We start from the raw sequence: 12,516 nt of genomic DNA, 5'->3' as shown, positions 1-12,516 counted from the left end.
GGATAAGGAGAAATTTCTTCATCCAGAGAGTGGTGAATCTGTGGAATTCATTGCCACAGAAGGCTGTAGAAGCCAGGTCATTGAGTAAATTTAAGACTGAGATAGATAGGTTCTTGAATATCAAGGGTTACGGGGAGAAAACAGGAGAATGGAGTTGAGAAACCTATCAGCTATGAATGATTGGCAGAGCAGATTTGTTGGGCTGAATGGCCTAATTTCTGCTCCTGTGTCTTATGATCTAAATTATTCTCTCCCTTTTGACCTTTGATTTCCTTTTATTATTGAGATGCTGTTACTTTCTTGGGTAACTAATGTTAATTTTTGGCAACTCTCTTCCTTTTTAATTTTTACTGTCTGTATTTATGTTTCCTACTGTTTATTCGCATAATCCACTTTCTCATAGTTGTTTTCTTAGTCAGTTTGCAGGTTTCTAAAGATGCCCCGTTTTTCACAACATTGCTTATTCAAATTCAATTGGATACCATCATTAACTTTCTTCGTTAGCCATAAATGGTTCACCTCTGAGTCTCTTTCTCATTAATGTACAGCTCTGCTCAGAATTATGGAATATTCACCTTAACTATCTGCCATATGGCGTTTCCTTTTAATCAATTTTCTGAATTGACTTTAGCCAACTCTATGTTCATACCTTTATAATTGTCGATACTTAAGTTTAAGGCATTAATTTCAGATCAGGTTTAGTCATCCTTTAAATGAATGTAAAGTTCTTTCATGTTACAATCCCGCTCACCTCAAAGATCCTTTACTGTAAGGTTATTGATTAATCCGATCTCATTACACATTATCGGCTTACCACATCCCTGTATAGAAAAAGAACCTGTTTCCCAGTTAGTTCCTCACTTCATCACTCAGAAACTGTTCCAGTACAACTTGAGAGCTCATCCTCAAAGTGAGCTTTGCCAATTTGATTTGTCCATCTATATAAAGAGGAAAATTGCCCAGAGTTGTGCAATACTTCCCTTACATTGTTTCTTGATTTATGCTTGGTCCTACTCTGTCAGGCCTGTAGTCTACATGCAAATTTTTTTTTATACTTGTTATTCAAAGTTTGTGAGAAGATTTGTAGCTCGGGTGCTCGTTGTTGTGGTTCTGTTCGCCGAGCTGGGAATTTGTGTTGCAGACGTTTTGTCCCCTGTCTAGGTGACATCCTCAGTCCTTTGGGAGCCTTCTATGAAGCTTCTGCAACACAAATTTACTTGTTATTTCTTATCTTTACCTAAACTGACTCTGCATCTTCCCTGTTCAGTGTCTTCAATCATTCTCAGTGTTTGTTTCAGAGTTAGAGCACCTGCAGCATCTGGTGTTTTATTGTTTTATTCTGTACCTTGATTGTTCAAACCAAGATCACTCACTACTAATCTCCTCTTTTACTCAGCAACTCCATGTCCTGATCTTGCCTGCCTATCCTTCCAAAATTACGAGTGTCCACAAATATTCAATTCCTGGCTTTGCTTAACTTGTAATCATGCTTCCGCACTGGCTATCTGGTTATTTCCAGGCATAACTGTTTATGCCATTAATTCATCTAAGTGTTCTGAATGTCATATAATTTAGATAAAGCGCCTTTCATTTTGTTACCTTGCAATTTTTTAACCAGTTACCCTATTTGTCAGTATGTTTTGGCTATCACTGCTACCATACTGTAACCTTGCACTGTTGACTTGTCATTTTCTCTTTGGTTTTCTAAATTTATTCACCTTTACCCTCTTCCCCCACCCCCACCCCAACTATTTATCTGAAAGTCCTGTATAGCCCTATTTATATGATTTGCCAAGGCACTGGTTTAGACAATGGCCATCCCCATGGTACAACTCTCTCTTTCCCCAATGGCCCATTTATTGAAACCTATTTCTCCCACACAGACAACTCTATTATTGACCCAGTGCTAAATTTGCTTGTTGCTCAAAGGTGATAATCTAAAGATTAACACCTTGTGATTCTCCTTTGTAGTTTAGCACTGGGCTGCTCATACTCCCTTAGCACAACCCCTTTCTAATTCCAATGTCTTTGGTTCCTACAAGGACTACTGGCCATTTCTCACCCACTAAGGCTTCCTTTTAAACCTTGAGGAGATCTCCTTAAAACTGGACTTGGATGGACAAAACAACTTTCAGGACTCTCGCGCTTGGGTACAGAAAATAGTATCAAACTCCTATAGCATTCTTTTTCAGTCCCCCAGTGGAATGGTCTCTGAATAAGCAGTGCTGTAGTTGGTTTGCTCATCCTCCAAGTACTTCTTGCTCCCAACCACTTAGGCTGCAAATGATAGGATAAGTGCAAGGGCCAAGGCTCCTCCAGTGTTACCTACCTCACTCAGTCACTTTCCCCTGTCTCTGAGCGGGGGCCCTAACCTGTAGTATTAAACCCAAGAAGTGTGGCTGGTTTCTGTCCGTGTAGCCACTTCACTCATTGGGGAAAGTCCAAAGAAAAAAATATAGAGGAGTTTCTAAATGCATGCAACTTACAGCTTCGATCAGTTCATTTCAGAGCGTCTGATGCGGTGCCTAATGTTGCCATTGAGGCTCTTAATTAAATTTGGATGGAATTTCTAATTAACAAATGACTTAGGCATGGAGTTAAATTGCTGATATTTCTTGTTGCCAAGGTCATGTTAGAGTTTTGAGTGTAAGCAGGAGAGTATTGCTCGTCTGACTTAGCGCCAGGAATGACTTTTGGCAACAGTATAAATGAAACAGGGTTTTGGGACTCTGGCTTTTATCCAAGCATTACAACATGAGAAAAGGTTTTAATGCCTTGCATGATCTTTAAATGCCTTTTATTTGCTGTATTAGAGAAACCACAAAGTAAATTTGACGCATGTGTGTCAACATATATACAGTATCCCTTTAACTGAGAGCAGTAGTGAGAACACAGTAAGTTACTGATGAGATTGGAAACACTACTTTTTAAAAATTGCACCTCTCAATTATATATAAGTCATATTCGAGTTATGTACCCCTGTATTTTTAAATTGACTATAGTTAGACATGAATTGTTTACATGTGTACCCACTGTCTACCATCATCTCAGGATGCCCCAAAGTGCTTCACAACAGCGAATTACTCTGGGTGTGCAGTCAACATAGCAGATAATTTGCACACAGCAAGATCCCACAGCAATGAGATAAGTCATCCAGTAATCTGTTCCTAAAGACACAGTGCAAACTATCCTTGCACTTCTTTCCTTCAGTCCATGCTGTTGTGCCTGCCTGAGACGAAACTTGGAGCCTCTATTTATTACGAAATAAAAGCCAGCAGATTCTGGGAATCAGAAAATGTTGGAAATGCTTAGCAGGTCTGGCAGCATCTGGGGAGAGAGAAACACAATTATCAGGTGGAATATTAAGTCATCTCCAGGGAGGAGTGGTGAGCCTATGTAAAATTGGGCACATGATGGAGGTTACCGTGACAATCCTGTCAGCCTGTATCCGGTGGAATTCTGAACTTATTTAAAAGTCCATGCCCGAGGCAGCTGTTCCTCAGGAATTGCCTATAGTTCGAGCAGTGTCCACAGATTCTAGAAGCTCTGAGAGGTTTGATCTCCTCCCTGATGGGATGGAAGTCCCACTCTGAGCCAATTAATGGCCGAACAGCACTTTTTGTCAGGTAGATGTGAGCTAACTCCTGACATTTTGAGTGAGGGAAACTTCAAAGCCTCTGCATAAAATTCTGAAAGGCATTTCAAGCCAATGACTTTTTATCGGATCTCAATTTGTCCTGGACTATACGTTCTAATAGTGCATGAGGTTAGTGTCTGAGCCCAAATCATTGACAATTAACAATTTTGATAATTGAGGCAAAGCTAGAACCTAAACCAAGGACTGTAAAGCTGCAGTCTTTTTTATCTTGTTTCTCTTGTTAGTTGGATTCAACCTGTAAAATTATTTCTAGTGATTGCTTTTTTTTAATTGATTCAGGTGATTAATGATTTCTTTGTTATCTATATTTTGCTGATAAATCGGGCAATGTCTTATCAGCGTCACCATAATAAAGATGTAATCTCATAATTTCTTTGCATTAACAGAACAAATCAGTGAAAAAGATGAAGGTCCTTACTATACACACCTTGGTGCAGGCCGTAATGTAGCAGAAATTCGAGAGTTGATGGAAAACAGGTACAGTCTCAAGTAAAACTTATAATATTTAAATTTTTGATATCTGTGGTCATTGAAGATCAATCATCTCAGTCCCAGACATGCAGTTTCTTTGGGAAATGCGGTAGATAGTGTGTCTCTAAACCACAATTTGCACTGCAGTTTTACTGTGGGACTTGGCAAGGAAGCAGGCCCCCAAGTCAATTTCAACTCTTTCAAGGATCACACTCTGAACTTTCGGTGTTATTCTGAACCACAGGCTAACAGTCTGGCCAGCAGGTTAATGCCTGGAGTTGAGAGGTGGAACATAAGATCCTGAGGGGTGTTGACAGGGTAGATGTGGCAAGGATATTTTATATTTTATATCCTTGTGGGAGAAGTTAGAGTAGTCACTGTTTAAAAATAAAGGACCATCTATTTAAGACAGATGTTAAGAGAATTTCTTTTCTCAGAGAAAAACGTGTTTTGAGTCTTTGGATCTCTCCTTGTGAAAATCCTGTGAAAGTCTTTGAATCCTCTCGAGAAGCACAATGTTGAAAGGTTATTGGTGTGTGGTCAGGAACTGGGGTAATCCGATCAGCCATGGTGTTATTGAATGGCGGAGCAGGTTTGAGTGACCTATTTCTGTTCCTAAGTTGTATATACCTACAAATGAATGTTAAGTACAAAATTGCCAGACTAGGACTAGGACAAGAGGTCATCGAACCAACTCCTCTTGATATTCAATGACACCATTACTCCATCCCCAGTATCCATATCTGGGAGTTGAGGGAGAGTCACCATTGACTAGAAACTTTAACTGGACCAGCTGCGTGTACGAGAGCTGCAAGTGTAAATCAGAGATTAGGAATTCTGAAAAAAGTAACTCACTTCCTGATTTCCCAAAGCTTGTCCATGATCCACGAGGCAGGAATGGGTGTGAATACTTTCCACTTAATCTCACTCAAGAAACTCAACAGTATCCTGGACAAAGCAGCCTATTCGAATGGCATCATGTTAACCATTTGCCTCATCCATCAGCAGTGTAGAGTGGCAGTGGTATGTACCCTCTGCAAGGTGCACAGAAACAACTCTGAGGGTCCTTCAACAGTACCTGTTAAACCTGTGACTTCTACTGCCCAGAAGGACAAATGCAGTACCATTGGCCATGAATTCCCATCTAAGCTGGTACAATATCCATGTTCCTTCACTGCCATTAGTCAACATCCTGGAAAACCCTCTCTACCAGCAATATGGAATATCTACACCACGTGGACTGCAGAAGTTCAAGAAAGCGGCTCACTCCACCTGCTCAAGAGCAGTTAGGGATGGGAAATAAATGCTGGCTCTTCCAATACCAATATGCAAAGGACCCCTTCTGTACTACATCCTCAGGAGAATTCATATTCTCAACAAACAGCATTTCATCTTCCGCCTCGGAACATTTCAATCCCAGGGCATCAATGTGGTCTTCAACAGTTTCCTCATTTCCCCTTCCCCCACCTCACCCCAGTTCCAAACTTCCAGTTCAGCACTGTCCCCATGACCTGTCCTATCTTCTTTTCCACCTATCCACTCCACCCTCCTCTCTGACCTATCACCTTCATCCCACCCCCGTCCACCCACTGTACTCTTTGCTACCTTCCCCGCCCTCCTCCCTGACCTATCACCTTCATCCCCACCCCCACTCACCTATTGTACTCTATGCTACTTTCTCCCCACCCCCACCCTCCTCTCATTTATCTCTCCACCATTCAGGCACTCTGCCTGTATTCCTGGTGAAGGGCTTTTGCCCGAAACGTCGATTTTCCTGCTCCTCAGATGCTGCCTGAACTGCTGTGCTTTTCCAGCACCACTCTAATCCATAATCTGATTTCCAGCATCTGCAGTCATTGTTTTTACCAATATCCAACACCAAATCCTGTGGATGATTAAATGAAATTTTGTAATGGAATATATAATTTTGTGAATTGATGAAACATCTTAACTCAGGCACATGGGCTAAACATTCAGCTTTGAAATCAAAAACCCCCAGTTCTACTTAGGCTTTTCTTTTTTATCTATAGAATTCCTACAGTGTAGAAAGAGGCCGTTCAGTGCATGAAGCCTGCACTGATCTCCCCTGAAAACATTCTGCCGAGACCAATTGCCCACCCTATCCCTGTAAACCTGCAATCCATGAACACAATGGGCAATTTAACATCTACCTAACCTGCTTAACTTTGGATTGTGGGAAGAAATCTACACAGACACGAGAGAATGTTCAAACTCCACACAGAGAGTCACCCAAGGCTGAAATCGAGCCTGGGTCCCTGGTGCTGTGACGTAGCAATACTAACCATTGAGCTGTCCCAAAATATTTGGCGGTTTGAATTCTGTGAGAAAGGCTGGATAGATTAAATAATGAATGGCTGGTTTTAGAGTTATTGCCTCAGTGTGAATGAGCCAGAAATTAGAACACCAACAGCAATTAGCCTTAATAAGTATAAATTAATGTGAACAGCAATTCAGTATTCCCACAGGGTCCTGTAGTTTGATGACTTCTGAAAACCTAAACCAGTTGGTGGGTGGCATGGTGGCACAGTGGTTAGCACTGCTGCTTCACAGCGCCAGAGTTCAATTCCCACCTCAGGCGACTGACGGGGACGCATGTGCAAACTCCGCACAGTGTCTGCGTGGGTTTCCTCCGGGTGCCCCGGTTTCCTCCCACAGTCCAAAAATGTGCAGGTTAGGTGAATTGGCCATGCTAAATTACCGTAGTGTTAGGTGAAAGGGTAAATGTAGGGGAATGGGTCTGGGTGGGTTGCGCTTCGGTGGGTTGGTCTGGACTTGTTGGGCCGAAGGGCCTGTTTCCACACTGTAAGTAATCTAATCTAGTCTAAACATGACTAGAATCATAGAACCCCGACAGTGTGGAAGCAGGCCGTTTGGCCCATTCAGTCCACACTGACCAATCAAAGAGCATCCCGCCCAGACTCAGACTTACCCCTGCATCCCTCAACCCTCCGTTTCACGTGGCTAACCCACCTAGTCTGCACATCCCTGGATACCACAGGCAATTTAGCGTGGCCAATCCACCTAACCTGCTCATCTTTGGATTGTAGGAGGAAACTGGTGCATCTGAAGGAAACCCACACAGATACGGGGGGAATGTTCCAACTCCACACAGACAGCCACCTAAGGCTGAAATTGAACCTGGGTCCTTGGTGCTGTGAGACAGCAGTGCTAACCACTCAACCACTGTGCCACCCCATTTCCTATCAAAAGAATTTTGGATAGAAAACTGTAGAGAGACAAAGCAAACTTGACTGAGAGCTGAGCAAAGTCCTGAGCAGCTGCTTGAAACTGCTGTTGGATTGCTTTAACATAATCAGACCTTAGGGAGGAATTAGCCAGCAGTGGGTTATCAGTGCACTAAAGGGAAATCTGACAACTCGGGAGGCGAAGGCAGCTTCATGAAAAAGATCAGTTGTTTTTCCAGCACTGCTTCACAGTCAGGAAGAGCAAGCGATACTGCTTTCTTGCCCATCAAGCCACCCTGCCTACTAGCCATCTACAATCAGACCTACTCAGAGTGGACAATCTGCTACTTCCAATAGCAGGTATATCTGGGATCATTGATGCAACCCCAACTCCATCCCTGAGGATTGACCATCCTCAGCCCATCAAGATCAGACTCTCTCCAAAGGGCCCTAGCCCCTCCCTGTGATTGGACTCCCCTTCTTGGATTTGACAAGGCTGCCTACCCCTCCTCTAACATCCCAGGATGCGACCAAACCTTGTGTCCCACCAAGACCTGAGCCCCAAACATTTCCATGCTACCTGTTGCTCAGTTCCAGGTTCCTCCCTTGGGGTGAAGCCTCCTCCAGAACACCACCTGCATGACAGGAAACCAAAGTAAGGGATTGGCACCTTGTCAAGATTAGGAACTATGTTGATAAAGTGAGATAATTATGGGGCATTGTCACAACAGAGAACCAAAACTCTAGCCCCTGTATATCTCTGGGCCTCTGTGTAACATTTATATAAATGCCGTGCACATATCTTTGGGAAGGAAGCACTTGCTAAATTGGCTGGAGGGGTTTCCTACAGCATTAAAGCTGAATGCTTGTGACTGCCAGTGTGAAATGTGGCTGGCGTGCCCAGTTACTGGTTGAATGCACAGCGTGCACCTGGAAGTCAGTTTGACTGCTCAGATTTCATCCCTGCAAAGCCACAAGCCTTTTCAGCAATCGTTAATTTTTGAGTGAAGTCTGTGCTGTCATCTTTTGTTTTTACTTGGCTTGAAGTGTTTACGTTTTGAGAGAGGAACTAACTTGGAAAGAGCTGAAGGTCTCTGTAAAAAGGATTGACTCACTTTACATGTTCCAGTTATGAATGGAAAGGGCATGGGAACTGTTACTGTGAGCTGGATGAGTCAACGGAATAATAATGAAACACAAGAACAAGTAAACTTGGCTGGTGATTGGTCGTTCTTTCACATTTTTGTCTCTGAATGGATAAGTGCAAGGCTGGATGTGTCAATGAATTACTGTCATCAGCAATTTCTGGGTTTAAGGCGAACATTTCTTGTGTAAGCAAATTACCCCATTTGGTAGCAGGGCATTTTAAAAATATTTTTCTTGGGCTGATCAACTTGCTTCTTTCTTTGACCCTTGGTGCGTTCAGATGGCTTTTTATGTAAACATTCACGCCTCATTCGGACAAAACCTTTGTTTCTTCACAATATGCATTTGCATTCTTTTTGGCTAGTACAACATAAAAATCTCATTATTTAACCTACTCTGTTGTTCACCCTTTTGTTCTTCCTGCCCAGTCTCCCTTCCACTCACTTAAAAACATTTGCACTTCTTCAGTTTTTGATCTGAAGTGTTGACTCTATTTCTCTCTACAAATGTTGCCTGACCTGCTGAGTTTTTGCAACTTTTTGCCACCTTATTTCAGATTCCCAGCTGCCAGAATTCTGTTTGCCTTTTGATTTTGCCCTGGATTATTGTGGTTGAAAGGCTTTTCTACCACCAATTTTAATCTGACTAACCTATCTGACTGGGCACCACTCTTGTATCTAAGAAGGATAGGAAGATTATGGCTCATATTGCTGCAATTTCCACACTTACTTTGCAAATGTATCTGATTCGGTCCAAGTGACTTATCAACTTAAGTGCGTTCAATATCTCTAATTTCTCCTTTTCATCTTTTCAGTATGATTTTTTTTACTATACTTTTGGTAACCTCTTCACCCTTTGTAAAGACAGAATTAACCTATTAACTTAATACCTCAACCTTGCCCCCTGCTTTCACATACAGGTCCCCTTTTACAATTTTTGTGGGGATGGGAGACTTTTGGATTCCCACCTTTTCAATCTCTCGCTTTGTTCCTTTTATTCCCACCTGATCTTTCAGTTTCAGCCTGGTTCTCACTTGTATTATTGACCTGACAGATCATACTCTCCTCTTACTATTTCACCTTACTGTCAATCACTTCCCTCAGCTGGAAAACTTGGGCTTTTGCTTATTCTAGCTTTCCCGCATTGGTCCCGAACCATTTCCTGTATAGAAGCATCCCAATGTCTGTCCTAGTTTAGTCTGCCAATAATTGATTCTAATTCCAGTACAGATATATTCTCACTTTGGTCCTTCTCAAATTAAGCTTATTTCCTCCAGATTGCTCCTGGTGTTTTTCCATTGTTAACCTCAACCTTACGATGCTTCAGCCAGAGTTCACCTACTGATGGTTAATTCCCTTGACTCACTACTTTACTCAGACTGCGATTCAGCAATGCCTCTTTCCTCATTGGGCTGGAACATCCTGCTGAAGAAAATTCTCACTCATTTCAGTGTCACTTTCACCTCATGCCCCTTTACTCTATCACTATTCAAGTCTGTGGATAATCAATATGCTCCCATTATCACTTCTGTAGAGTATTTGGATCCCTCTTTAATTGCCTTGCTAATTTATTTTTATTAGATTAGATTCCCTACAGTGTGGAAACAGGCCCTTCGGCCCAACTAGTCCATACCGGCCCTCCGAAGAGTAACCCATCCAGGCCCATTCCCCCTAACTAATGCACCTAATGTTATGGGCAATTTAGCATGGCCAATTCACCTAACCCACACATCTTTGTACCTCCTCTATACTCCTCTATATCTTTCTCACTAGTTGATGGCCAACAGTATACACTCAGAACGTAAAGGTAACTATACTGAATCCTAATTAATCAGAGAGATTCTATTTTTAAGCCTGCAGGTCATCAGCTAATGCTTATTGCAGTGCTGTCTTCGGATATGAAATGATAATACAATGCCACTAAAATGTGAGGTTGGACCATGTTGGATCTTGAGCCTCACTTTGAGTTGAATTCCATGAAGAGTTGGTTGCTGTGCCTCTATTTGGTTTGCATATTTATGCCCTCCATTTACTGTATTTAAAACAACTCTGGGATAATGAAATACGTGGGGCTTCAATCCGCAGTCTTCTGTTGTAGTGACTCCAACTCTACTAAGAACTCCGTGTTGTTTTGGTACCTGTATACTCCAGACTCATGTGGATAGAGTCGATTATCTTCAAAAACAGATTGGAAATCAAATGGGTAAAACATGTTGCTAATTGGGTTACCTTGGCTAATCTTTGGAATAATGCTTTTCTTCCCTAGGTTGAGTGAGAAAGGCAGTGCTATCAGAATAGAGAAAATTATTTACACAGGGAAAGAAGGCAAAAGCAGTCAAGGATGTCCTATTGCAAAATGGGTGAGTTCTTCAATTATGTTATGCACCCAACATTTTCAACTTGTGTCAGGACGATGCTGCTTCCACTGTTTGTACTCGGTTTTTAATTAAGAGACTGTATTTCATGGTCAGATGCAAATAAATGCTGATAGCTATTTATTACAATTGCATTTGTTCATAAACTTTATTGGAGTTTAGACTAGAAGTCTTTGTCAGTCAACTATCCAAAATGTGCAGCATTGTCCAAAAGACACCTGAGCAGGGCAAACAAATTATACATCTTAAGAATCTACAGAGTCCTGGTTAGACCACAGTTGGAAAATTGTGTTTGGTTCTGGTCGCCTCATTATTGGAAGGATGTGGAAGCTTTAGAGAGGGTGCAGAGGAGGTTTACCAGGATACTACCTGCACTGGAGGGCATGTCTTATGAAGAAACTTTGAGGGAGCTAGGGCTTTTCTCATTGGAGCGAAGAAGGATGAGGTGTGACTTAATGGAGGTGTACAAGATGATGGGAGGCATAGATAGAGTGGATAGCCAGAGACCTTTTCCCAGGGCGGAAATGACTACCATGAGGCGGCATAATTTTAAGATGATTGGAGGAAGATTTAGAGGAGATGTCAGAGGTATGTTCTTTACACAGAGAGTGGGGGGTATCAACACTAGTAGTAAAGTCAAATACATTAGAGACATTTAAGTGATTCTTAGATAGGCACATTGTACAATGAAAGGTTTGATCTTAGAGTAGGATAAAAGGTTTGCACAACATTGAAAGGCCTGCACTGTGCTGTACTGTTCTTTATTTCTCTATTCCATGTTCAGTGTTGAATCAGGTATCGAGAGCACCAAAGGAGAAGGGGGGAAGGGTGGTGGCAGCTGAAATTACATTGGGAAAGAGAGATCAAAAGGAAAGGAAAGCATTTTAAGAATGTATTTGTTTTTATACTTTCCAACAATGACTAATATCTGAAGAAATAAATGGTTATTTAAAGCTAATGTTGAGTGGCAGAGAGGTTGTTTCGCAATTATTAATGATTCGCCATTATTATTAATTAGCACAAAGTTGACAGGGTGTTTCCATGATTACACAAGAATGGACAAGGATCCCATTTTATATTTGGAGAGTAGTCTGCATTTGGATGTGCTGGAATTCATACTTCCATTTGTTTCAACATTGAGATTCTGACACAGCTAATTTTATGTGGTACAGCTTCTGGAGAAACCAAATAGCGACTCTCTCATTCAACTGCACATGTGTAGGCAAACAGATTTCCAGGGAAATATCATGGATTGCTGTTAGAATGTGGATAAAATTAACGGCTGTGGGTTTCAGTTGAGTTTCTTAAGTTGCACCAATATGGATGAATGCTGAGTTTATAATTTTACTCCAGGTATTGCTGTATCTTTAAATGATTTGTAGGAAAGTCACTGATTACCACATATCCAGCCTCTGCCCAGCTCTGTTAACTACATTTAATTGCCAGGAGTTGTAGGTTTTGTTGGGGTGGTTATTTAAACAACTTCCTTAGATCCACCCTTCAGGATGTAGCAGTTCTGCCTTTCTGGTCAGAGAGTCCTAGAAATGTACAACACACCCTTCAGTCCAACTCAACTTTATCGACCAGATGTCCTAAGTTAATCCAGCTCCAATTGCCAGCAATGGGCCCATGTCCCTCTAAACTCTTCCTTTTCATATACC

General features: G+C 41.7%; 1 protein-coding gene across 4 annotated transcripts in view; it reads left to right on the top strand.

Annotated features, from left to right (window-relative positions):
• Positions 1-12,516, top strand: part of LOC132825315 (methylcytosine dioxygenase TET2-like) — a 181,783-nt gene that overhangs the window by 114,321 nt on the left and 54,946 nt on the right. For all 4 annotated transcript variants that reach the window (XM_060840441.1, XM_060840451.1, XM_060840432.1 and 1 more), the window contains 2 exons: positions 4,045-4,135; positions 10,747-10,840. In XM_060840441.1, the coding sequence (XP_060696424.1) occupies positions 4,045-4,135; positions 10,747-10,840 (185 nt within the window). The remainder of the gene's footprint in view (positions 1-4,044; positions 4,136-10,746; positions 10,841-12,516) is intronic.

The sequence above is a fragment of the Hemiscyllium ocellatum genome, chromosome 2 (genome assembly GCF_020745735.1).
Source record: "Hemiscyllium ocellatum isolate sHemOce1 chromosome 2, sHemOce1.pat.X.cur, whole genome shotgun sequence".
NCBI classification, from domain to species: domain Eukaryota; kingdom Metazoa; phylum Chordata; class Chondrichthyes; order Orectolobiformes; family Hemiscylliidae; genus Hemiscyllium; species Hemiscyllium ocellatum.
The sequence above is the reverse complement of the archived record's forward strand: the minus strand, read 5'-3'. Positions and strand labels throughout refer to the sequence as shown.